General features: G+C 34.9%; 2 protein-coding genes across 2 annotated transcripts in view; one reads left to right on the top strand and one right to left on the bottom strand.

Moving 5' to 3' along the window:
- Positions 1-23,871, bottom strand: part of LOC136038692 (coiled-coil domain-containing protein 6-like) — a 33,323-nt gene extending 9,452 nt beyond the window's left edge. The window contains exons 1-6 of the mRNA XM_065721988.1: positions 23,541-23,871; positions 12,597-12,746; positions 9,452-9,684; positions 6,648-6,874; positions 3,083-3,218; positions 985-1,139 (exon numbers count right to left, since the gene is read on the bottom strand). Coding sequence (XP_065578060.1) covers positions 985-1,139; positions 3,083-3,218; positions 6,648-6,874; positions 9,452-9,684; positions 12,597-12,746; positions 23,541-23,756 — 1,117 coding nt within the window. The 5' untranslated portion in view covers positions 23,757-23,871. The remainder of the gene's footprint in view (positions 1-984; positions 1,140-3,082; positions 3,219-6,647; positions 6,875-9,451; positions 9,685-12,596; positions 12,747-23,540) is intronic.
- A 1,904-nt stretch (positions 23,872-25,775) lies between these two features.
- LOC136038691 (proline-, glutamic acid- and leucine-rich protein 1-like) overlaps positions 25,776-27,762 on the top strand; it is a 45,527-nt gene continuing 43,540 nt past the window's right edge. The window contains exon 1 of the mRNA XM_065721986.1: positions 25,776-25,844. Within this exon, the coding sequence (XP_065578058.1) occupies positions 25,833-25,844 (12 nt within the window). The 5' untranslated portion in view covers positions 25,776-25,832. The remainder of the gene's footprint in view (positions 25,845-27,762) is intronic.

Here is a 27,762-nt window from a genome sequence, read left to right as displayed (position 1 = left end):
ACAAATGCATGATCTAATTTAACCCGAACTCCTAATTTTATAAAATGGGACTAGTTCAGTGTTAATAAAACAAATAGGAAAAACAACAAAGCATCAACCAGCCAGAATCCTTCTCAAGAGCTGGCGGGGCTTATTGAAAGAAAAGTAGCGTAGCATATAATCGCCAACATGAAAACTATTTGGATTTTACCAAATGGCCATGAATCCACCTTGTAAAAGTAAGTCTCTTAAATTGGCAATAAATCCCGGGGGCAATACATGAAAGTCCAATTCTAGGGACGGCTCTTGCTTCGGAGGTTATTATCTAGAATAATTACCAGCTTTTTTGTTACCATTGACCTTTAGAAGATTCAATGTTTGTTTTACTGTCCAACAGAGAAAATCCAACAGAGAAGATCAGGAGCTATTAAAATTTGTTTTAATAAATTCAAAGTGCAAAGGGGTTACTAAAAATTACTTACCAAGAAAGTTCGGAATTAACTTCCACGAAGGTGATAGTTTGACCTTGCTTTACGGAACTGAACCTCAGGCGTTTGCAAGGGGAAAACGTACTCCTTCTAATCAAAAATAGCCCTTAGACCCCCCCTAAAAAAATTGAAGTTTTTCTCAATTCTGCTTTATAATTTCTCTATAATATGTCTATTATCAGCTATTTAGACCCCCCCCCCCTTCAGAAAGAAAAAACTTAGAAATGCCCCTCTATCTTCTTGTGTGGATGTGTTTAAACTATTTTGGTTATGCAATGTATCATTTTGTATACGTGTTGGGCTGTTTGGGCTTAATTCAGGGCACGATTTCAACCCCCCCCCCCAATCTTGATTCTTAGAATAGAAAATTAATTCGTTTATTTCGTTAAACACTAAGCGTTTTTAAGTCATTGTTTAGCAGCATACCCTCGGAAGCTTAGTTTTTGGTATGCTGAGTAGGCCTTTAGACCCATCTTAGTTTGTAGGTATGGTTCTACATGATTAAAACAACTATTACCTGGACTGTGAGGACGAGAAGAATTAGGCGATCGACTCAAATTGACTTGGGGTCCAGGGGAGGAGGTACTCCTTCCTCTTGTAGCACCGGGATGCATTCCTACCGGAGGAATGACGTGCATTTCGTTATAGTGACGCTCTTCTTCCATCTCCAAACTAAAAAAAAACAGTTTAAGATTCATAGAAGTCATAGAAAGGTGTAATATCAATGAACAAGTCAAGAAGTCTTTACATGTGGGGAATTTCTACCTATTTCACAATAAATCTTTCTCAGCAGAGAATGCGATAAGGATTGGCCTTTGCGGCAGTTTTGTTTTAGTAAACACATAAATATCAATTAAAAAAAAGAGATCTGAACTTCAGAAAAAACATTTCAAATTAGAAAAAAGAAGAAATGAAAGGCTTGGGAAAAAAAAAGAAAAAAGCGAGCTTTGACTTTCTAAAAGCTACATCTGCACTACCAACTTTGAATGGTTCTACCTCTTGCCATAATGTTTTGTCATAACCTAAACCAAAATGAGTAAAGCATGGAGATGGGAATTTAAAAAAAAAGATAAATGTTCTTAGTATCGAAGACCAATGTTGAAGCGGTTTCAAAAATAAGCGAAAGTCACTGATTCACTCGTTCAGTCATGTCGGTTCACTGAATTACTTTAACGAATTACCTCAGCAAGGCCATATTCAGGAGAGAAAGAGATATGTTATCAAGTAGCAATTTCTTCTCGGTATCCTCAAAAACGGGGTTTCTGAACCTTACTCGGGCGGAAACGTACAGTTTCCACGAAACAATTTTAAATTGGAACCCAAAACTGACCTCAAACCCTCAAGCTCAAATCTCTCCAAAATCTGACTTTAATTATGTAGATTATATTTTTGTAGTTTCCTTTTCGTATGTTTTAACCAACTTTCACGAAAAAAAAAATATTAAAGTATGCAACAAACACTGTTACGAATCAAAATTTTAAGACCATGGCCATAGAGCAAGAGCCTTTCTCTTTTCAGACTGATTTTCCTTAGGGTAACAGCATGACTTGTAATGGGCACATATTCGGAAAATTCTAACTAAATAGGCTTTAAGAAATGACTGTGATTTATTTAATATAAAATTTAGTGTAATATTCGAGATCTCTAATAATAGAATCTGAGCCCGAAAGCGCACGTTTTCGTGTGTTCAACCTCGTTTGGAAAAATCTCTAGTAGTCTTACCATTCCCTCTTCCAAACTCAGGGCTATGTGTACTTATACATTCAACCCTTTTGGGGCCCGTCATGTTAAAAATTAAACTGAATGTACATAAATTATATTGCACACCAAAGGACTTTGAAAGGTGACAAAGATGAACACCTAAGAGTCAAGCGTCAGCAAAATGATTATTATAACGAATAAGATATTCTTAACGCAAATCTCCCTGGTTGAAAGCGAACAAGATTTTCCAAAACGTAAACGAGATTTCCTCTTTTCTCATTGGATTAATAGCTCCTTGAGGGGTGTGCCAGAATATCTAAAGACTGTTGACTTAAGCTTACTGGCCAACTGAAGCCAATGAGAAATATGCAAATATTCGATATTAAAAATTATTGCTAAAAATCGTATCTTATAACTACAAACTTAAGAATCTTTGGGATTATTTATCGGTATAAGATCTACAAAACGACACAAAAATCAAAGCTGTATGATTAGTACAACTCTTATAAATAGTAAAGGAAGCATATCTTAAATGGCCAATTTTAAAGAAAAGTGATGATAAAACAAAAAACTCACGGCCAAAAATTTTGGAATCGTGTGGCAAATCGAGAGGCTACTTTATAATACTCCACGTCTTGTAAAAATAGTTTTATTACTACTTTAAAAATTAGAGGTGTCCCCACTAATTAATTTTTTATCAAGCTCTAAAGAAAAAAAAAAAATGCAAATTTGTTCGGCCTATTCATGTTAAAGCTTTCAATGAAGCCACAATAATTTTTTCATCAAAGAATCTGCTCGTGTTTGTTGTTAATGCGCATTTCACTGCTATAGGAAAAAAACAGTGGCTTACAACCTGGGAGATCGACCTTAAGGATTCCCAATGCTTTATGTGACACAAGACGATGCTGCTGTACCTTGATTCAGATTCTGAAAGATGACGACACAACGCTTCTCTACGTTCCATTTCAAGTTGGAGTCTCCGCTGAAGTCGAAGATTCTCTTCACGGATAGTCTGCTCTTCCTTTTGAAACTGATTCGTTTTTTGCATATCTAAAAAAAAGCACAAATAAATAGATAATTAAAAGCTAAAAATAGACACTTCTGGAAGAAATCATAGATCTGGATAGCCATTCCAATGTAATCTAATATTAAAACCATAAAGCCAAAAGGAAAAAGATTTCGAATAAAAACTGAAATGATACAGATTATATGATAGGATATATCAGAAATTCTGAAACAAAATGAACATTTTGATATTTTGTAGGGATGTCGATACAAAAGCCACTCGTCCCTATCCTGTTGATGAGATCAATATTAAGGCTATAAATAAAACTTTCGCTTCAGTTTTGTTTGGTTCTTAATCTTAACAAATCAGAATAACAAAAGTCAAGAAGTTCCCTATGATCCTTCAAGGCCACCCAAGCTTTAAGCTCCAAATTTAGTGCGAGTGGCCAACCAAACAGAACCTTCAAAAAAATTTGTTTGTTTACCAGCAATATCTGGCTGAAAACCAGCTAGTGATCAGTCAAAAGGCAAGCAGTTTAAGAGTCAAGGTAATATGGCAGCAATTAGAGATGAGTTAGATTTACGTTGCTTGGTCAACGTCAAAGACTGCAGAACCCTTTAAGCAGCTTCGCCAGTAAAAATGTTATGGGAACCATGTTTTGATTGTGGTTATTTGTCATTATTTAAACGCAGAGATGTTAATCCCACAAAAATTCCAAAATGATTTGTCACAAGATTTCTTTGTACACTATTCCTCCAAAAAAAAACTTTTCTGAATTGCCTGCTTTGAAATGTGCCATATATACAGGCTAAAGTTGTATTTTCCCCCCAAAAAACAAAAAAACTAACACAATCTTTGTTTTTATTTAAGCATAACTCATGCACGAAATCTTGGCTACGTTGCTTTGCTTCAGAACATAACGTCTTTTTCTTGTTTCTGATGCATTTGGTGGTAAGAAGAATTTGATTAGTTCTATCAACGGGTAATTACATCAAAAACACTACTATTAATTAAGAAACTATGTCAATGCTTAGCAGTATTACTTATTATCTTTGCTAAACCACTTTCAAGAAGAAACAGTTTCCAAGCCCAAAAAGTACCAGAAATGAATAAAAGTGCATAAAGACATTCATGTAACCCTTCAGCCCTGAAAATAAAAATACCTTACAATTAAAGCTTACAAGTCGTTCGGTGATGGAGGAGAAATATTTGAAGAACGAAACTTAACACCTGCACTGTATGGTCAGCGGTCTAAAATTTCATACTTTTAGTTTCTATGCTTGTAGCAGCATGCCTACCAAATTTGAAATGAATATGGGCACTAAAACGAAAGGTAGGTGGATCCATTTCCTTTATCCCCATAGCCGAAATTGCGTTATCCAAAAAGTCATTAGCGAACTTGAGTATTTTCGTGCAAAAGCCGAAGTACAGAAGCATGCCTTTAAAAATCATCACACTTCTACTCCGTTTATCCATACTAATTGACTCATAAATTTAAAACCGATCAGTGAAAAACAAAAAACATGCTAGCTTTTCAGCTACAAAGTTAGTAGTAAGGGGGAGGGGGTGTATTGGAAGGACTACATTCCCTCTATTTTCCTCCAGTCGCACACATTGAAATATTCTTGTATGATTAAGCTTCAAACAAGGTGCAACATGGCAACATTTCTGGCAAAAAGTTAACGGGGAGGATCAGGAGAGGATCTATGGACCATTTTGTATCTCAAATCCTACTGGTTTCAAATCCAATTGTTGAGGCTCAAAATTCTTGCAAGATCAATATTCAAAAAAGTTCGACAAATCTTTGAGCTAAAAGTATGCAGCAGAACAAATGGGACTAGAGTAGAACGGCTATGGAAGAAGTGGTGTCCAATGACACAAGTTGAAATATTACTTTCACTCTGCTTTAAACGAAGATCAGCAAGCTCATCTTTCATTAAAAAAATGACTAGGAAGGAGATGAGAGGTTAAGGACTAACTTAGTCCTATTTCAGTCTTATTCAAGGGCCTCCGGCTTATTTTAACAACGAATCAAACCTCAGTTTCAGTATCCTCAGCAATATAAGTGCTATTAAAGTTCATGAGACACATGTGATACCATTCTTCTGCATCAGTTCTAAACGTAGATAACAAAGCAATATGCTCAACCAAAATCACAATTAAAAATGGCTTGTAAAAGTGGACGATGGTACTTTTGAACCTGTGCGACCATTGGGTCTCTAAATTCTCCAATTTCTTCAGATAAAAGTCACAAATTTTAAATACAGTTAGATTTTAGCCTAACTTCAATTTGAAATTGGTGCCTGCTTGCTTGCCATTCTGAACAGAATCCGGAAAAGAAGAAACGAAAACTTGGCTGAACAATAACGTCAGATAGTCTGAATAGCTAAATATAGACGAGTAACTGGTAGTCAGATATCTGAAAACTTCAGATAGTCTTCTTTAACATTGAATGAAAAATTCCAATTCAGCTCCCACGCTGTAGGCTCTGACTCAAGGACAAGTAAAACCGTATTTTTTGGTCCTAGGCAAGAACTACACACAACTTTCCAAAAATATAGCATCATATTTATCAATCTTGTCTAAGTTCACAATTCCCGTAAAAGCAGCAGAGGTTAGATTCTTCCCCACTTTCTAGCGAAAACCTGGACTCGTTGGCATGAACATAAAACACAACAAAAGAAGACAGGGTAAACTAAAGTGTCACAAATGCTCGCTGGGATATGGAAACCCTATCTAATGCTTGGAAGCTGAACTAGTATCCTTTGTCAAGATTATATTAACCTTAAACTGTATCATGAAAAAAGAGAACAGATTATTAATTAATTGGAATAAAAGTGTTGTTTAATTTATTTTCTGTTGTTTCCACAGCAGCGGCATTTAAGCACTGAACGATATAAGGTACATGTAGCACTTTAATTTATTTAATAACAGTAGGTTTATTTGAGATAAGAAATGAAAAAGAGAATGGTTTCGCATTGCAGATTATCATATTGTATTTTGCTGGTGACACAAGAAAAAAACTCACAAGCAATATAACTCAAGAGGACTAATTTTCAGACTAGGAAAGAACTGTAGGTCAGTAAAATTCAAATTATCAATGATGAAATGGTTATGAAGTTATGCTTAGCTCAACTTCTTTTCAGTTATGATACTTTTACTGACAATGGTATTGCAATTAAAAGTAAAAAATCATGGAGGGAGATTCTCCCTGAAAATCAGCCCGACTCCCCCCCCCCAAAAAAAATCAAGATAGTGGCTTAAAAAGGCATTTCTTCCCATTTCTGACCAAGCAAAAATTCCCGTTCTCCCCATCTTAGTAGGCCAGTGTGCGGTTATGACAATTGATAACATGCCTTTTTATAACAGTTTGTGTTAAGTTTTACTAGTTGTCTTGCATTAACAACTAAAAAATGTTCCTTTACTTCTTAACTTACAAAATGTGGAGGATATTACAAAAATGTGGAGCTTACGTTCTTGTTGGGAAATTGCAAGCTGCCGCCGCAACCTAGATACTTCTGAACGGAGCATTTGAATATGTGAAGTAAGCTGCTCAGGGGCCCTTTGAATTTTGACTGTATTTGGGAGACCTTGTTCCTCACCAGGCTGAGAGCCTCTAGTAGCTGAAGTGGCTTCCCCATAATATCCGGCAGGAGATGCTGGAGCAGAAATTGGCTGGTCTAGTTTAATCTGCAGGTTCCTAGAAAAGAACATGTTTGTATTGACATTTTTTCCAATTGATCCAATTATTCAAATGAATATTTTTAAAAACTTATTGTGCTAAGATTCAGGAATTATGAGAAGATACTGAATGTTTTGTATTATATACTTTTTTTCTTCCTTTTTTTTAGTAACAACCAGATTGGCTGGCAGAGATGACTAAGTTTAAACTAAAAAAAAAAAAAAGAAAAGAAGAAAAGATACTAGGTTACCGCCACGAAATATATTTTTTTCTAAAAAAAAAAAAGAAAAAAAAAAAAAAAAAAAAGAGCCTTTAGAAGAATAAAAAAAAAATATCCATATAGCAAATTTGTTATGTTTTTTCCAAATTAACTGTACCACCATTCTACAATTATGAAAAAGCTAACCATATTTTCAAAGCACGCAGTTGAACTTGAGACTTTATTTAAGCAATGAAGATGTACACGCACTCGAACTATGCAACATAATTTCTAAGACTGTACTGCCTAAGCACGCCATACGGGGAAACGTAGGAAATCAAGCGAGTCTTTTTTATACGTTTTCTTGTATTGTCAGGAGAGACTAAGATAAAGACAAGGTTGTGAATTTGTTTTAGATGATTTCAAGATATAATACTTTTAATAATTGGAAAGCCCAAAAAATATCTAAAGAATACAGAGAATAATGAAAAAACGTTATAAAAAGTAGGGCCTCGAGGTAAAGCCTATTTATTTTAAATCAAGGGCGGTCATTAAGGTTGCATCTTGTAAAAGACGGCGAAAGACAATAGTGCAGACAACGATGCAGGTGCTAACTGATTATCCTTTACTTTTATGACTCGAACACCAAAAATACTTCTGCTATGCAAGCAGGGACACTCCTCCGTGGACTGAACTTGCCTAAATTAGATACAAAATGGAAAATCCAAGATAATAATTTAGCTTCATCTCCCCACTCTCCAAAAGTGAACCCCTAACTAATTGTCCAGTCATGTATGCAAGTGGAAAGAGGCTGAGGGGGCTTATCCGAGCCCACGTTATCTCTCCTGAAATTCCCGAATTTTGTCTTTTGCTAGTTATAAATGCCTACCCTTGCTCAAAAATAGTTATTTATACTGGCCTTGCATTGCAATTCTACAATAACTTATAGCAGACTTTCTATGGTAGCCTTTAACATAACTTAACTTGAGAAAGTAAAAGTAATCAAACTGCTAGAATTACAACCTATCTGGCCAGTCATTTAACAGAAAGAGGTTTGGGAATCCGTATCCGTTCTAGTATCTATAGAAAAACGTTTTAGTTATAGAATGACGTTCTAAATACGCTTTAAGCGTATCAACAAAAATGAGTGGGGGAAAGTGGACAGTGGGGCACACCCATTAGCGTTTGGTCTTTAGGACCCCCACCAAACGTTCTTGCTCAATGTACATATTTTCCGTGATTTTGGCATCCCATGCTTATGCAAAGAATTTGATTTCGATTGCTATTAACCAGGTGGCACCTCAGTCTATTACCCTGATGATTTTCGACTGCCAAAAATCAAAACTTAGTTTCTTAATAAATTCGACAGATTCCCTTCAAAAGTCGGTTTTACCTTGAAATCTATGATTAGCACAGGCGGATAATTACTTTCCATACTTTAATAACGGGTAAAATCGGCAAAATCGCTAGATCTTTGTTTTATTTATCCTGGGTGGAGACAAATGTTTTCTATTACTTCCTATAGAACCTTAGCTTGAAACCATAACTCGTTAAAATTCTTTATTGTAGAGAAGTGTTGAGCTTATAGATGGCCAACCATCCTGAGTCTGCATAGCTAGAGCAAGTGTAGAGAGTAGGAACAATTAAATCAAAGGCTAAGTTTTCCATTACCTAGCATGAGCAACGGTTCATTAGACAGTCATGGATCTTTGAACTATCCACGAAACTAACTATACAATGGTAAAATACTCCTTTCATTGTAGTAATTAAAAGATATCCGCAGTCACAAGTCTATTTGACTCTTTATACGAAGTTTGTTGGTTAGAGTATGATGTCAGTGGTTCTCAAAGTTATTTAGACACTATACCCCTTTTTACACACAAAACATTTCAGGTACCCCTTCTCAGGTCCCAGTACTAAGTAAACTATAACTAGAATGTAAATAAGATTGACAGTCATAGAATTAAAGGGTTATTTTTTTTACCGGCCGCGTAACCCCAAGGGTTGCGCGTACCATAGTTTGAGAGTCACTGCCCTAGGTAACTAAAGAACTTTCAATGGAAGTTTGCAATTTGCTAGGATTTTCTTTATGCTAATGCCAACCCTATAGAATTCTACTGGTTCTGTTTAAAACTGATCTTTCATTTTTCTGTTTGTCAGTTTTTCGCTTCAAATAACAATATTTTGTGTTCTTTTATTGGCTTTTCCTCATTTTTTTTCGTTATATGTTTATATTTTATATTTTTTTACTCAATATTGTGAATTTAGCTCCGTTAGCCATTTTAGTACCTTTTTCTGTAAATAGATATACATAAGTATCAGCTCATATTAGAAACAATATTGAGCTCATGCTCTATTGGGAATTCAAACTAGAAAATTGGAAATAAACATCATACCTTTTCTCTGCTTCAAGTTTTTCCATTCGTTTCCATAATCTGTTAACCAGAGCTTCCTGTTCTTGTTCTAAAGTATTCTCAAGCTCAACTTTTTCTCTTCTAAGCTGCTCTAATATATTCTGCTTTGAGTTAATTTCTGCCTCTAACTTTTCAATCTTTTTCATTAGTTTATTCACAATGTGTCCTTGCTCGCGTTCCAGTGACTGCTCCAATTCCACTTTTTCATGGCGCAGCTGAAACATAATTGCAATATTTTTAGACAACAAGCAAATAATATCGTACAAGTAACATATTAGGGCACTAATATGTTTAAATCAACTAATAGTTGATTTAGGGCACTAAATCAACTAACGATTTGACAAGATATCAAGATAGTTGTCTTTGGGATTTCAAAAAGAGAAGGGTTTAAAAAAAAAGAAACGTTAATTGTGGCAACTGTAGTAACTATTCCAGGCATGTGTGGAAGCATCTGATCAAAGAAATTCATCTTTTTTTTTTCTCACTTATCAGAGGGAACGCAGCAGGACTCCCAATTTTTATTATTTTTATTATTAGTAATAGTCGTTAATAATTTTTCCCAGAGCTGGTTCATATGGAAGGGGTAGTCGTTTAAACTTCAGAGGAGGTTAATTCGACTGAAAATTGGAAGTTCCTACTGCCCTTTTAAAGAGTCAAAAGTGATCGGAAGGCAACAGGCCCCCCCCATGCCTAATTTTTGCCAAATGGATCTGATCAAATTTGAGATGGCCATTTTGTTCAAAAGGATCCAAAATTCAAATAACTATGCCTCTGGGGATGACAAAATCCCCCACAACCCGGATTAAGGGTTGTAAGTTATGTAAATTGCCCATTGTTAACAAATAATGTTTTTATGGAAGGGTGGTGAAACTTTGGAGACATTCATATAATTGGAAATCAAAAGTTCCAGTTCTTTTTAAGAGTCAAAAGTGATCAAAGGGCAACCAGACCCAATCCCCACACCCTTTTTTCCCAAATGGAACAAATAAAAATCTTGAAATAGTCATTTTGATCAAAATAGTCCATGGGCTATATAACTGTGCCACTAAGTTGACACCCTCCCCCCAGGACAAGGACTGTAAGCTATGCTAGTTGTTCGTTGTTAACATATGAAGATTCTATGGAAGATATGTCCAAATAAACTTTGGAGGGACCTCAATTGATTGGAAATCAAAAGTTCTGGCGCCCTTTTTAAGAGTTAAAAATGATAAGAGGCTCCTAGCCCCCCTCCAAATAGCTATACCTCCAGGGATGACATACCCCCTCTCCCAGCCAAAAGCACAAAAAGGCAGAACTGTTTCAATTTTTTTAGGAAATTATTTGGATATTAAAAAATTCTTAAGATTGCAGGAGGGGTCAGGACTGTCCTCCATGACTATTGCTGAGCTTAAGAGTATGGCGGCCTGCCTACAGTTAAAATAAATGATTTAAATAGGATGCACGTTTACATCCACTGATAAATACATAGAATGTCTTTTTTATTCAGATAAAAAAAATATACAGAAATGAAAAGTTTTTTGCATGCAAATAAAACATGGCGGTACAAAAAGTGTGGTTCAATCCAACTTTCTAGGTCTATAAAAAGAGAAAGGTTGAGATGGCTAGAACATGTTCCATGAATGAAGGAAGACAGATTACCGATTTGTTCCTTTCGGCCAACTGTAAAGGACTAAACAGAAAGCAGATCGTCCACGGTTGGTGTGGGAGGATGTCATAAAGAACGATTTAAAAGAAATCGGAATTTCCTGGTAGGATGTAAAGAGGGAGGCTTTGAATAGATTGAGATGGAAGAGGAACCTGCGTAGCTGTGCTGGCCTCAGGCTTCTTAGTGCTGTGGTGAGTGTTAGTAGCAGTAGCAGAAAAAAAGAAAGAAGAAAACAGAGGTATAATTTAAATAAAAACAGTGGAACAAAAAAAAAAAAAACAACAACAACAGACTTTAAATAATAAAACTTCAAATATTTCGACTCTGCGTGCGAATCAACACACGCCTTTATCAACACAGCATATAAAGAAAAGGACAAAACAAAAAACACACAAAAAACGCAACAAAAACAAACAAATAAATAAATAAAACTGACATCTTAATAACCTCCAAAATACTGTAGTTTCTGTAAAAAGTCCCAATAAGAATACCGAAATGACAAGATTGTCTCTATTACACCAGACTGCTGATTATACCAATTCGGGGGCAGGTCAAAATTTCAAATAGTAATGCATTACATAATAGTCCCTGAACAAGTGTCAACTTTGTGAGCAAAAGTCAGGATAAGGTCAATCCAGGAAAGTGTCAACAGACCACAGCTAAGTTAGCAAATAAAAAATCCATGTTTCCCAGTCGTCATTTATATTCCCTGTGTCCCGGTCGTTATTTGTCTCCCGGTGTCCCAGTCTGTAATTTCTCTTTGAGTGTCCCAGTCGGCATTTATATTCCCCGTGTCCCGGTCTGTAATTTCATCAGTTGACAAACATGACGTCAGTCGACAAACAACTTCATGACGATATACAGCTCAATCCTTATAATGACGTCAGTCGACAAACATGACATCAGTCGACACACAAACATGACGTCAGTCGACAGACACACAAACAAACAACTCATGATATATTTTGCCATTTCCTTATCACGCTAAGATTGCAAAAACTAAACACAGCATAAATTCTAGACATAGATTAAAGTTTATCTCTCAAATCTTTCAAATTTCGTTCTGTTTTGATTAAAAGGCAACTTACATCCTATTATGCTTTATTAAGCAGCTGAGACAGACATCAACCGACTCAATTGCGTCATAATTAATACAGGTTGTAAGTTTCAGTCACTCTTCTCTTGTATAAAAAAGACTTAATTTCTAGTTTGATACTTCAATATAATAAAGTAATCCAAAGAGAAGATTTTTTAAACACAGATGCATACCTTGTCTTATAAACATAAAAAAGGCAATTATGGTAAAATGCTTCTTTAGTCTCTTGAAAACCCTTTAAAAGAGTGAAAAAAAGGCCACTGACTTTGCATATTCATCTGCTTATTTCTAACAGAACGTAATAGATCTACAAAACCTAGGTAAATACTAAATTCATAATTCATAATATTCTTCTTCTTTAAACCCAACAGATAAAAGAGAAATACCTGCATAAGCTTCCTTGACAGATCATTAGTCAAGCATTCTTCTTCTTGTTCAAAGTTCAAGGCTAAAGTCTCTTTCTCTTTTTTCAATGAATGAATCTTTTTCATTAACGTATTGCTAATATACTCTTCTTCTTGCTCTGCCTTTGCATGCTGAAAGTAAGAAAAAATTGTAGCTTATAAATTCAAAAAAAAAAAAAAAAAAAAAGAAAAAAAAAAAGAATGATAACCATTCCTGAAGAATATACCCCTCAAAATATTTATCAGGAAAAAGGGGAGAGGAGTTAAATATCAAAGTTTAATTATAGGGTCATCATTTTCACAGTTTACAAAAAGAACAGATAAATAGTTTTCATTAGGATGCTCCTTATGGGTCCTGGGAGGGGTAATTCCCCCTTGGAATGAAAAAAAAACATTAACAATGTATATAACTAGGAAAATAAGGCATTTGAATGTCATCTTTTATGTTATATAGGAAACAATTGTCATAATGAGAACAGCACTAACACCCTCCAGCAATAATATTGCAGATACAGTCAAAAATATTCCCAGGAATCACGGCGGATTAAATACGAATTTCTAACCCATCTCCCTGCTTTCCTCTAAACCTCCCTCTGTACTTAATAGAACATTCGTTGAGAGTTAGACTGTTTAAAAGTACACCTCTTTAGGCCTAAAAAGTTCTCCCTACAACCTAATCAAAGATCCACCAGTAACGACTGCATAATGACTTATGTATAATTATGCACAACTGTATATAGTTCCATACAACCTCAAACAAATAAACTTAAATAAATGAAGCTTTAAAGCAAAGGTGTTTATTATCCATTTATTTTGAATGAATCATTAGGAACAAACATGCCACACCATATAATTAAAGTCTCTGAAACTGGAAAGCTTTATATACAGTTTTTCAATAGCTTCAAAATGACTATCACACAATTTCTACTTGATGGCTTTTGGCACACTTTGGGTCAAAATTCTCGTTGCATCCCTCAAATGCCAGATTTAATTCCACTTGCTGTGGCAAAATCTTTTTTAAAACTTTCTATTTCCTTTCTAATGAACCTTCTCCTGATCTTCTAGGACAACCGATTTGATACAATAACCTCTGGCAGTGGCATATTTAAGGAGGGAGGAGAACCTCCGACGTTCCCAAAGAGAATTTCTTGCTCTCAGCAGTTACCTCGATTTTTTATTGTTGTATACTTTGATAAAGTGTTGAAAGTACTGTGTTTTTGGCTTTTATATGTGTATTACCAGCCCAATTAATAAATCAGACCAAGAAACTCTAGAGTCAGTTCAGAGGTGTACAACTAAATGTATCAGAGATTTCCATGACATCCCTTACCTCTCTTGGCTCCAAAAACTGAATTTATGAAGATAATTTCTTAAACCACATTGGCCTACCATAGCATAAAGAAAGAAAACTAGCATTATACAATATATTCGTATAATAATATATTATAAAGAAAACAATATATTATTTGTCCGCGCTGAAGAAGAGAGGCAGTTACTCTCTCGAAATATTTGCTTTCTGTTTTTTCAGTATTTTTGTTTGGCCATTAAAAACCCCATTTTTGATTGTTTTCTTTCTTTACGGCATTGAATCTACCTGCACTGGCTTATCACTAACAGAGAGAGGGATACGATTATGACATTGAAGCTGCTCAACTAAAAAAAAAAAAAAAAACTTATTCTAAACATCTTTCAACTTGATATTTTTTCAAGAACAAAAGGAAACAATCAAAAACTTTTCAAGAAGCATGCTGACTCAAGGTTGTATAGCAAATTTTTTTTCTAATTGAGTGATGAATTTATGGGACTCATTAGACTAGTATAGTCTTTTCTGCCAGTATTGAGTCATTCAAATCATCAGTTGACAAGGAACTGTGGAAGTTTCAACTTATTATGCTCTGCTATTTCTGAGATTTTGCTGATATACCCTTTTGACAACCAGCACGCAATAAGAGAATTTGATTTTATTCAACATCCCCAAAAAATTTCTTGAAAAGTCACCTTAATACCTTATGACTTTTTTAGAGACCAGGGATTAAATATACCCCTCCCCCTTCCCCAATAGCAAAATATGGGAACCAGTACCCTTCCCCCCAGGGATTACCTCAACGGGCAAAATTGAGAAACCAAAGAGAAAGAGCAAAATACATACTTAAATTATCCATGAGCCTTCAGATAAATATAGGAAAAGGTCTAGGGTGGATAGGAGTTAATCTAATTTCTCCCTTCATTTATACTAAGCCTTGATAAAGGTGCTGTGGGGAGGCGTCTGCCTTATTATTATACAAAATGTTTCTTATATTCATTTAAAAGATTCATTAAACCAAACTGAATTGACTCATATTTCTAAAGTATTACGCAAAGTGATGTGTATGTACACACCTGGTATATGAAGGAGCAACAAGAGGCAAGTGCCTCAAACAGTGCTTTTTAATGCCTAAATGTTGCAAGTCTCATTGAACCTTCATACAAATGTAAAATGAGTTTTGCAGAAGGATTGAAATTAATATTTAATCTCTCTTGATTACAAGGAATATTTTTGGTCTAGCCTTTGTTATTGGTACTCAGAGGTGGGGTAATAGAATCACTTTCGTTGCTACAATCTTTTTTGTATGTAGTATAAATAATGCATTCACATGCCTATCAGTACAGAGGGGAAAAGGTGACACAGGACATCAAGAGCCTTGTCAGAAAATTCTTGGGGGATGGGGCTGACAAGCTCTACCAGGAGCTTTGTTTTCAGATTTTAAATGGTAATTTTCCTCTTTAAATATAAAATGTTTAAATGTATTTAAACACACGTGTACAATGAATTTCAACATCATTGAGGAAACTGTGATACATGGTTATGCCTGGGCGTGATTTGAAAAACAATCAGAAATCAAATGAAAAATTAACAACTTTTTCAATTGAAAGTAAGGAGTAACGTCAAAACTTAAAATAAACAGAAATCATTTGGTATATAGGGAGGGCTACCCCCTCCTCAAAGCCTCACTGTTTATGCTAATGTTGGACTTTTTGTCACAATTCTTTAAAAACAACTGCTGAAACACAAGGGTAATTGAACTAGAATAAGAAACTTTTTCAAACACTGTAGTCAGTAACAACTGGTTGAATAGCAGGCTATATCTTCAAAAGGGAACTGGAGCTTTCTGACTTCCAATTGAATGAGCCCCCTCAAAGTTCATTCAACAATTCTTACCATAAAAACCTTATATCTTAACAATGGGCAACTTGCATAGCTTATAGTTCTTGTCCAGAGGGGCTGGAAGAGAGGTTGTCCAACCCAGAGGCATGGTATATGATCTTTGAACTATTTTGAACAAAATGGCTATATCAAAATTCTGATCTGAAACGTTTAGATGATAATGGTGTGGGGATGGTTTGTTGCCCTCCAATTTATTTTGACTCTGAAAAGGGCATTAGCCCTTTCACTTTGTAATCAAAGGATCCTCCTCCATAGTTTATATGACTACCCCTTCTATACAAAGTGTCTCTGGAAAAAATAAATAAATATCAATACACTAAACTTTATGGCAATACTATAGCATTGCCTTTTTATTGCAGTATATTATTATTATTATTGCCTATGACTTAACCAGATGAGTAGAACTTTCAATTTCCCTTTTAACAAACATCCAGAATTATCAAAGGGAAATATGGGGGGGGGAGAGGGAGGGAAAGCACAAACCTACAAAATAGGTACACAAACAATGGACAACTTGCATAACTTACAACCTACGTCCCAGGGGTTGATGTCATTCCTGGAAGCTTAGTTATTTGATCTTAGGACTATTTTTGAGGCAAATGACAAAATTTTGATCAGATGCATTTAGGGGGGGGGGAAGCTAAAAAGGCACGAAGGGGGACTGTCAGACTTTTTTTTACTCTTAAAAGGGATAACAGAGCTTCCAATTGAATGGGTCCCCCTCCGAAGCTTCTACAGCCATGCCTTCCATATTAATCAGCACAAGGAAAAAAAAATACATTCAAGGCTTATGCAATTTACTATAGGGAATGCTAGAGTATTGCTTCTGATGCATTTATATAAAAAGCTCTTTTTTAAGAATTTTGGTTACTATTAGCATGAGTTGCTCCTTAGTTGAAGTTTGCAATGACAAAAGGTTAATAAGTAAAAATAAAATTTAAAACCAAATCTCTTTCCATTTAAACATCAATAAAAAATAATTTTCTTGTCACACTTGCCTCCTGCTCCTCGGATATTCCCAGACAGGAATCATGATTTCCTTCACCCACTTCTTTACCTTTATATTGGTAAGCATGTTAGCTAGTTAATGTTAGAAAAAAATCATCAAACAAGGGGTCTAACACACACATCTCCCATAATCAGGCCAGGTCCTAGTTTAGCAAGATTCAAGATACATTTCTACACCCCCTTCTCAGACCCTCTTTTAGTCTGAATGCTAAAAAGCTAGCAAATTACGACATAAATTGCATTCTTGGGGGGGGGTGTACAGTTGCACATCTTCTACCCCACTACCTAATGAGCCACATTCCCTTCTCTATAACTGTATGTACCTCATAAACTATCATTTCTTTGACAAAAATACTTGAATTCATTACCACCCATCAACATGAAGAGATGAATTCAAAACAAACATGTTTTGCATCAATTTACATCACTTGAAATAAAATGAGAGCTATTGTAGTTTTAATAAAATACAGATAGTATATCACACATCAACATGTGCTGGGTCAAGTCTTGCTTCTTTTAAACTTTTTGTTTGATTACAGAACAAAAGTGCCAAAACTATTTTGGGTACTTTTACTCCACAAATTTTTGTTACCTGTTAGCATTTTTAAAGGCTATCTTCTACTAAAAGTTCCAATTGGAGAGAAAAGTGCTAAGCCTCAAAAATCCTCCCTGGGTAAATCTCTTTCAACTCTCCCCCCTTAAACACACAACTTCCAAGTTTTAATGATCTAAGGAAGATACTTCCCAAAGATTCAAGACAATCAGCCCAGAGACTCCTAAGATAATCTTCATTTGCAGAGGTCTAATGGAAAGAAAAACATGTTACTTCCTGAGTTCTAAGGGATAGATATTTCAATAGACACAACTAAAACTTGGAATGTTCTAGTCTTCTGCTTTTCTGAATTATTAACTGTGTATAACCAAAAATTAATTCCTGTTTGCATCTATTCTGTGAATGCTTAGATGTATTAACTTTAAAAGCCTTACAAGCAAGCAACTATTCCAAAACAATGAAAACTTAAGTAGCATAAATTTTTCTGCCAATGATATGAAGCTACTAAACAGTGTGGATTAAGTAGCATTGTTAGATTTCCCTAAGGTATCAAAAAGGAATTGAAAAAATTTAAGCAAAAACTAAACAGATTAAAGAGAGTGAAGTTGCAAATAAGGCTAGGAGTCTTGGAGCCTGTCTGTCATGGTAATTTTAAGTGTGGCTAAATTATTTTGTTGTGAAGTATGACTGTTCCATTTTGTTTCTTTATTCATAGTAATTTCTGCTTCTTATGGATCATGTGGAACAATCAGAAGGGGTTGATCAAAAGTGGATGAGATAAAAAAAAAAAAAAAAAAACAACACACGCTGTTTTAATCAGAACAGACCTACTATGTTGCCTTTTTAGAGGAACACAGCAATCACATGTACTTTTTAATGGTAACCAACAAAATACAAGTCTTATGAGCCTTATTCAAAATTATGAAACAAGATCAGAAATATGTTCTTTTTTATAATTATGAACAAGATTATGTAATTTAATTTTTTTAGGTTATTTCCCCTCCAAGGCAAAATCCTGCATACATATCTGGTTGCAGCAATGGAAACTTTTAAGTACAAAAACAATCACAAAGGTTGATGTTGATATGTCATAAAAAATGAATTCAAGAAAATAAATAGTAATGAAACAGTGAGTAAAGACATTACCTTTGATGACTGGGTACGAAAGTTTTGCACTTATTTCTTATCAGAAGTTGCAAAATTTCCTATGCTGGAAAGCAGAGTCATCAAACAACAAAATGGAGGAACTAGAGCTTCTTATAAAACAGATATATGGCCCAATTGCAGCAATAGCTGTGTGCTGGGCCTTTACAGATGAAACTGGATTTATCAAAGGTTACCCAGTTTTTTTTTTTTTTTTTCTGTTTTTTTTTTTTTTTTTTGTTTTTTTTTTTTACACAAGACCATGACTTAAGACTGCTATAGCTGAGGTGTCAGCCTATACTTCCAGGATGATTTACCTTGCAAATTACTAAGGGATCCCACTGATTCCTATCTGGACTGAGTGTAGACCATTTGTTCTTTCTAGACAGCTCTTTTGGATCATAATAGCTGTTTTTACTACCCTGAAAGTGCTAAAGACAGGAAGGAACTAATACAATACCTCCAAACAAGTACAAACAATTCTTCCAACAATACACTGCACTTGCATTCATAAAAGCTGGTGATATGAGGTAGTACACTGAATCTTATTTTCACCAATCAGGCCAATCATACAAAACCCTTTAGTCCCTCAACTCACTCCAAAGCTCAGGCTACTTTGATTTTCTATGGGAAGCTAAACCTAATTTCCAAAACCCAAAAAAAGACTCTAATTAGCACACAGCCCCTATCCAAAGAATCTATCTGGTCCTTTGGATGCTGAATCAGGACTTTTAGCTTTGAGGAAATTTGTTCAAGGTAATACCAGAACACAAAAGTGGATACCATCAATTCTATACTCCTAACCAAGTATCACTAATATATCACTATTCAAAATAATAACTGAATGGCAAGATAAAAATACAGCTTTTGGAGACTGGCTTTTAGCTGATTATTGAAAAGCAGTTGACCTAATACACTAGATTACCAGAGCTGAAAACTTCAAGGGGATGGTTACAACAAAGCATATTCTGCTGCTTGTTATTAATTCTCTTTGCAGATGTTATCAGGATGTTTATGCACATTTCAAGAGAAATCTCAACTTGGAATGGGCCAAATAACATGTAATGCATCTCAAGGTACAAAACTTCCAACCCTGTAGTTTCTAGTGGTGATAAATTATGTGGTTTGAGAGCATTTTATATATGTTGATGATTTATCCATGCTACTAAAATACATAGTCAACAAGCACCAAGTTTTTTTTAGCAGTTCAGTAGAGACCTTGAATTGACTTTTGTTGGCCATTGTGACACATGTGGACTGCAAATCAAAGAACATAACAAATGTCATGAGGTTTGACCTTCTGTACCATGATCCCTCTGAACCTTAACCATGGTATACAGCTATCTTAACCAAGTTTACACTTGGCATCAGTTTTAACATAGACTGCTCCCTTAGCCCATATATTGCAAAGCTAGTTCAGAATGGAAGTTATACCTTAAGATCATTGGTCACTTTAAGACACCTGGTTTCTTTTTATAATGCAACTCAATCTGGTATATCTGTGAAACTTGCAGCCATTACTTCAGTATGCATGTTTGGTTTCAGGTCCTCAAGTGCAAAATTCAGAATACCTCAGTAGTGACATGGCAATTGAGCAGAAACTTGCAGGAAAAATCACACTCAGTCTAAATTATGTGTCTTATGAAAATACTCCCAAGCTAATAAAAATGCACTCTCTCCATGAGTACAGACACAAACTTATACTCAAGTTGTGAGATACATTAACTACTTGCAAGTCAGAAGCATTGTTAGTTGCTGCCACCTCCTTGTACAGAGTGCCTGTCTACTCCATAGCAGTAATAAAATCAAACAGTTGAGGTTCTGTACCAATCATGTTACAAACTCTTTTGTCAGTGCATTTAATTGTTTGTAATTTATTGGTGTTGTAAAAAGAGTATAGTTTAGTTACAGCCTAGACCCCAATTGTAAAAGCTGTTTCTATTAAATAAGTCTTAAATCTATAATAAATAAATTCAATCAGAAGAAAAGATGAGCAATTTTTGGCGAATAACTTATATCTATATCTGATTGGGGACTGGAATACAGTAGTGATAAAAGTAGGCTAATTACTATAATCAGAAAGAACACTTAATAGGGAAATAGGGAATCAAATGGTATTTTTTTATATTTTTATTTGATTTCAGATCTAGCATGTCACTATTGGTAGGCCTAAATAGTGAACTGATTGAACTAAATAGTGAATAGTGACTTGAATTCTGAAAGACTGTAAATGGATACAAGCCAACCTATCCTTAATTACAGTTAATACCATGTTCTTCAGAGCTGGTAATTTTTACACTACCATTAAGGGCAAATAATTTTTTTTTCTATTCCTTTACTTTGGCTTGTTAATGAGTTAGATTAAACATTAGGCTAAAGAAAGTAAGGATAATAGGCATTCTTTTTACTGTAGGCTAAGCCAAACAGATGCAAGTTAGGGTAAAATATCTCTTTTTGAGAAATATGACATTTTTTGGCATTTCAGAAGAATAGAGATTGGTTTTTGGACTGCCCTATTTTACTACAGCATGACCTAATCACCTCTTGCTGGAGCCAGGCCAGTGAGAGTAATTCATCATCACAAATTCAAAATGTGACCTCTGTTTTGACAAAAAATTGAAAGGAAGTATATTTTTAATATTTGTGATTTACAGAATAAATATGAAGCAATAAAAGTTACATTTTTTGAATAAAAAGACAATCAGCTTTCTGTGAATATTTGAATAAAACTGAAACACTGAAAGGATATGCATATTTACATCAAAATAGGATAATTGATAATTCCAAAAAGAGGGCCTTCTAGGTAAGTCAATAAACTAATAATTTCAAGAGTTTGATTTTAAATAATTTTAATAATATCCATATTAATGCATAGCTTAGATTTTTAGCTATTCATTGACATATACAATTCTTCCTCATTCCTATTTGGTAACAAGATGTGAGGGTTGAAGTTTTATATAATTTTGCTCAATTGCATACTGATTTTTTACCCTAGTACTTAGCCAACAACTTGGGACATAAGTAAGAAAGAAAAACTATACACAATCTGATTTCTGTCTTAGACCAGTCTAGATTATAGGTAACTTTAAGCATGCATGCTTAAAAGGGGTTTAAGGCACAACTGAGATAGAAAGTTTATGATGTTTATAAAAAAATATCATAATTTAATTGTAGTCTAGACAAAAGTTATGAAAGCTATTTTTATTCAATGAATCTTGAACCTATAATGGCAAATAAACCTAATTAAAAAAACATCCAAATTTTTCTGTGAATAGGTTATATTTATTTCTGATTAGGTGCTGGAACACACTTATGACAAAATTAGGCTAATTATCATCATCAGAAAGAGCACTTGAGGGTAAATCAATTTGTACTTTTTATTTGATTATATTCAGTACTTCATCATTGATGGCCTAGGCCTCTAAAGTAAATTGACTAAACTTGAATTTTAAAAGACAGCAAATGGAACCAGGCCAATCCATCTTCAATTAAGGATAAAAACATGCTCTTCAGTACTAGTAATTGGTAGACCACTACTAAGGGCATTAAATTTTTTTTTCCTTTTCCTCTTCTTTGGCTTGTAACTGAGTTGATTAAAATTCTAGTTTGACTACTTTTTGCTATCTTAGAAAGAGATTATGTTAGAAAAAATGAAACTTTCAGTAATGAATCCAGGGCCAAAAAGATAATCTAGGAAGATATTATCAGGCTTCTATGTTCCAAATTTTGACAAAACAACATTATACCTTAATTTTCTGATACCAGTTTCTTTATCTCCGGTTCTAGTTCTGAAAATGCACTTCCTGTTATTTGAATAGAATTTTAAGCAATATCAATAGTTTTTTTTTTTTAATTTGGGACATGTATTTGTAGATCCTTGGAACCTCATAAATTGGGATTAAGCAAAGTTATGAAGTTAAAAACAGTTTTCTTGTACTTAATTTGGTAAAATCCTACTTTAGTGACTTTTGGCTACCTCAGAATTCTATTCAAATAACAGGAATTGCATTTTCAGAAATAAAGGCAGATGTTGTTTTGTTAAAATTTTAATAGGTATAGACCTGTCATGTAGGCTAATTTCAGGGCTCTCTAGAGAGAGGAGTAGAGGTGGGTACTTCAAAATACCTTTCCATCTATTCCATCTTTAGATGGAAATTAAAAATTTGGTAAAATTCTAGATAATTGACTTCCTGCTATCTCAGAAAGGGTTTAGGTTAAGAAAATGAAACTTTCAGGGATGAATCTACAGACTAAAGTATGTCCTGGGAAGGTATTTTAAAGTACACATCTCCACTCCTTCTCACTCTAGAGGGCACTGAAATTTGCCTATATGACAGGTTGAAATTTTTCAACCTATTGAAATTTTGAAAAAGCAACATTTTACCTTAATTCTCAGTTACCAGTTGCTTTTTCTCTGCCTTTAGTTCTGAAAAATGCAATTCCTGTTATTTGAGTAGAATTTTGAGCCATATCAATATTTTTTTTTTCAAAATTTAGGAAATGTATTTGCATATCTTAAAAAACCATATAAAATAGAATTGAGCAAAGTTATGAAGCTGAAAACAATTTTGTTGTACTGCAATTAAGCAGAAGATCTATTTTGCAAGGTTTCACTTTTATAACACACATATTTTTAAAGGTCATCAAAGGTCAGGGTCCTCTAAAGGGAGAAGGAGTGGAGGTAGTTCCTTCAAAATCCCTTCCCAGGACATAACATTATAACACACATATTTTTAAAGGTCATCAAAGATCAGGGTCCTCTAGAGGGAGAAGGAGTGGAGGTAGTTGCTTCAAAATACCTTCCTGGAACATACTTTTAGTCTGTAGATTCATCCCTGAAATCTTCAATTTCAAAACCAAAACCCTTTCTGAGAGAGCAAGAAGTCAATTAACTAGAATTTTACCACAAAATTCAAACAAAAATCTGATTTCTGTCCTAGGCCAGTCTAAGCTAAGGGTGACTTAAGGGTAACCCAAATTTAGAGGGTTCAAGGCATGAGTGAGGTACAAAACTTACAATGTTTACAGAGGCTTGTCTAAGGCTTCTGTTTTCAGACTGAAGAGTCTTAACCTGAACTTTGTAAGCATCTATTTCTGCTTTCAGCACTCTATTTTGCTGCTGCAGTGACTCAATCCTTTTTTGCATTTGCTCCCTTGTAGCTGGAGAGGGGGGCATCATAATGGGACCACCATCAACTGAGCCGGAATCGCTTTCTGAGGCACTATCGGCCATTCGTAAAAACAAATAATCCTGAGCTATAGGTCAATTTCAGAGTAACTAGGCTACTAAATAAATCCGGAATCTTTACAGCAGCGTGTTTTGCTTATGATGGTGAGGGAAGCATAGTCATAGTTGTCAATATTTAGCATGCGGAAAAAAAAAATAAAGAGAGCTTAAATTCAAAGGTGGAAAGAATAAATCCATTTCTTTGAAATTCCATCAAAAATCTAACAGCAATTTTTAAGAAGAAGACATTAAAGTGCTTGTCAAGCTTAGAAATCAATGTAACTGCGATACTGAACCATTGTTGAACTACTGTAATGGCCTGCGTCAATTTGTGTTTTCAGGGGGAGCTTCTGGCGAGACGTCAAAATGGGTCACCAATTAAAATTAGCCCAAACATATTATTACCTTAAATTACCTTAAATCACAGCTTGGAGTGAAATAAGGACTTTGATCCTGTTGAATCACTCCTTATGATGACAGTTGCATACATGGTTGATTAGATTCTGGCGGAAGATTCTGGTGCGTCCCAGTTAAATCTCCACGGTTTGTCACTCCGCTCAGCATCCAGACGGCATTTGAATGCATTTGTTGATTCAGTAAAAATAGTGTTCTCCTTTTTTCTCCTTGAGGTTATTCCAGAGGTTCACAATCCGGATCGAGAAAAAGTTGCATCTTGCTCCAGTCTTTGCATGAAGTTTGCGGATTTGTTCTGAGTGTCCTCGTGTTATGTGGAAGGGGTCGATTTCCAGGAGCTCATTTTCTTGATTGGTAGAGAGTAGTTTGTGTGCCATGATCATATCCCACCTGTAGACTAAAGAGGGGAGGTTGAGTTCCCTCAGCCGTTCACTCTAGGGCTTGTTTTTCATACCGGCAATCAGCTTAGTGGCCCTTCGTTGAATTTGCTCGGGCACTACCTTGTCCTTTTTGAATCGAGGGGTGGCCATGATGGTCCCCACCTCCAAATGGGTCTCATCAGTCATTTGTAGAGTTTGGTGATTACATGTCTACTTCTGCTAGTAATGCTTTATTTAATGATGCCTAGTGCTCTGCTAGCACGGGCTGAGATCTGCTGTTAGTGGGAGCTGAATTTCAACTGGGAGTCTACAATAACTCTAAGGTCTCTCTCCTCCTGAACATGCTCCAGTATGTGGTGACTCCCAGGGTTTTGGGTCATTGGGTATTGTTGCTGGGGGCTATTGTATCCAAAGTGTATGACCTTGCATTTTTCAGCGTTGAATTTCAGGAACCATCTTTTGACCCAGGAGCACATGTGGTTGAGATCAGTTTGGAGGGATTGGCGGGCAGAAGGGGTATTGGCAGGATCTATGAGTTTTGAATCATCCGCATAGAGAGTTTGCCCTTATCACCAGTAACAAAACCACTCTGAATCACAAGGAGTGATTCAACAGGATCAAAGTCCTTATTTCACTCCAAGCTGTGATTTAAGGTAACTTAAGGTAATAATATGTTTGGGCTAATTTTAACTAGTGACCCATTTTGACGTCTCGCCACAGGCTCCCCCTTCATAACTTTGCTCAATTCCATTTAATAAGGTTTTGAAGCAGAAAAAAATAAATAACTAAATAAATAGTAAAAAACTGGAGCTGTTTGGAAATACTTTAGGCGTTGCCTCTGACCAAAAAGATCGCGCAACAGCAAAAGCAGTTTCCTTTATTTTTGAGCAATAACAAAATATTTTGGCCTAAGATGACGTAAACACTATTGAGTTTATATCATGAGGCTATTAATCGGCTTAAAACTTGCCCAAAATTGTTTACTTACCCTTCAAACCTCAGAAATTCATCCGCAAATATATACATAGTCCGCTCCAAACAACAATTTGTTATTGAAAATTACTTTTCAAAATTTGTAAACTTACCAATTCTTAGCTTGGCTTTCATTTTCAAAAAGAATCAAAAACCTTTATAAAATTATGGAAGGAAACACTTCTAAAATGTGTGTTTCACCGACTTAATTTACTCATGAGCTGAATGACGATTTCTATTTTGGACGTTACAGCAGCCGGAAAATTCAGCTAACGGCTTCTCTGACTGACAATGTCGGCAGTGTAGAATTCAAAAAATGCCAAGCATGGTGAGTGATACTTTCATGCTTATGATATAGGCCTAACTATGACATAAATTTGTAAATATGTAGATTATAAAGTTTTAAAAGAGAGAAAAGTGAAAACAGAAAGAGGGATTTTTCAGTTTTGCGTCCTTCTTTATGTTTTAAGTTAAATTTCTAAAAATTCATCTGGTGGACTTGCATAGGCCTATTGGCTTTCAAACTAAAAGAAAACAGTGAAATCTGAAGTTTTTCAAAAAATTCGGTAAAATTCTAGTTTATTGAATTTGGCTATCTCAGAAAGGGGCTAGGTTAGGAAAATGAAACTTTCAGGAATGGGCGTACAGGCCAAAGTAGGCTATGTCCCAAGAAGGTATTTTGAAGTACCCACCTCCATGAAATCTCCCTCTAGAGGGCCCTGAATTTTGTAAATGACAGGTATATACCCATTGAAATTTTGACAAAAGAACTTATTACCTTAATTTTCAGTTACCAGTTGTTCTTTCTCTGCCTTTAGTTCTGAAAACACAATTTTTGTTATTTGAGTTGAATTCTTGGTCAATGTTGGTATTATTTGAACAATTGTTTTGAGTCATGAAACTATTGTTAATAGATGCATTTTGACTTTTTGAACATCTTTTCTCTCTTGCAAAACTACCACAAACTCACCATTATGGAGTTATTCCAGCCTAAATATTCTTGTATTTACACAAATAAAATTGCAATCATTTCCATTTTTTTTATTGGATATTTGAAATCACAAATCTATAATAGTTTAGAAACAAATTTGGGCTAGCCTATATATTGCACATTAGGGGGGTGGGGGTAAAGCATAGCACATATTGGTAAAATTCTAGTCAATTGACTTCTTGCTACCTTGGAAATGGTTTAGGTTAGGTAAATGAAACTGTCAGGGATGGGTCTACAGGCAAAAGTATGTCCCAGGAAGGCATTTTAAAGTACCCCCCTCCACTCATTCTCCCTCTAGAAGGCCCTGAAATTTGCCTACATGACAGGTCTATACCTATTGAAATTTTGATAAAACAACATTTTAACTCAATTTTCAGTTACTAGTTGCTTTTCCTCTGCCTTTAGTTCTGAAAATGCAATTCCTGTTATTTGAGTAGAATTTTGAGCCATATCAGTGGTTTTTTTTTCAAAATTTAGAAAATGTATTTGTATATCTTTAAAACCTTATAAAATGGAATTGAACAAAGTTATGAAGCTGAAAACAATTTTGTTGTTCTTCAATTAAGCAGAAGATCTATTTTGCAAGGTTTCATTTTTATAACACATATTTTTAAAGGTCATCAAAGGTCAGGGCCCTCTAGAGGGAGAAGGAGTAGAGGTAGTTGCTTCAAAATACCTTCTCAGGACATACTTTAGTCTGTAGATTCATCCCTGAAAGTTTCATTTTCCTAACCTAAACTCTTTCTGAGATAGGAAGAAGTCAATTAACTAGAATTTTACCTTGATTTTCAGTTACTAGTTGCTTTTTTCTCTGCCTTTAGTTCTGAAAATGCACCTCCTGTTATTTCAGTAGAATCTTGAGCCTTATCGATGTTTTTTTTTCAAAATTTAGGAAATGTATTTGCATATCTTTAAAACCTTATAAAATGGAATTGAGCAAAGTTATTAAGCTGAAAACAATTTTGTTGCATTTCAATTAAGCAGAAGATTTATTTTGCAAGGTTTCACTTTTATAACACAGATATTTTTAAAAGTCATCAAAGGTCAGGACTCTCTAGAGGGAGAAGGAGTAGAGGTAGTTGCTTCAAAATACCTTCCCAGAACATACTTTAGTCTGCAGATTCATCCCTGAAAGTTTCATTTTCCTAACCTAAAACCTTACTGAGATAACAAGAAGTCAATTAACTAGAATTTTACCCACATATTAAATACATAAACTAACCATTGCTGTATTTAATATATGCTATGCTTCCCC

This window comes from Artemia franciscana, chromosome 18, assembly GCF_032884065.1.
Source record: "Artemia franciscana chromosome 18, ASM3288406v1, whole genome shotgun sequence".
NCBI lineage: Eukaryota > Metazoa > Arthropoda > Branchiopoda > Anostraca > Artemiidae > Artemia > Artemia franciscana.
The sequence above is the reverse complement of the archived record's forward strand: the minus strand, read 5'-3'. Positions and strand labels throughout refer to the sequence as shown.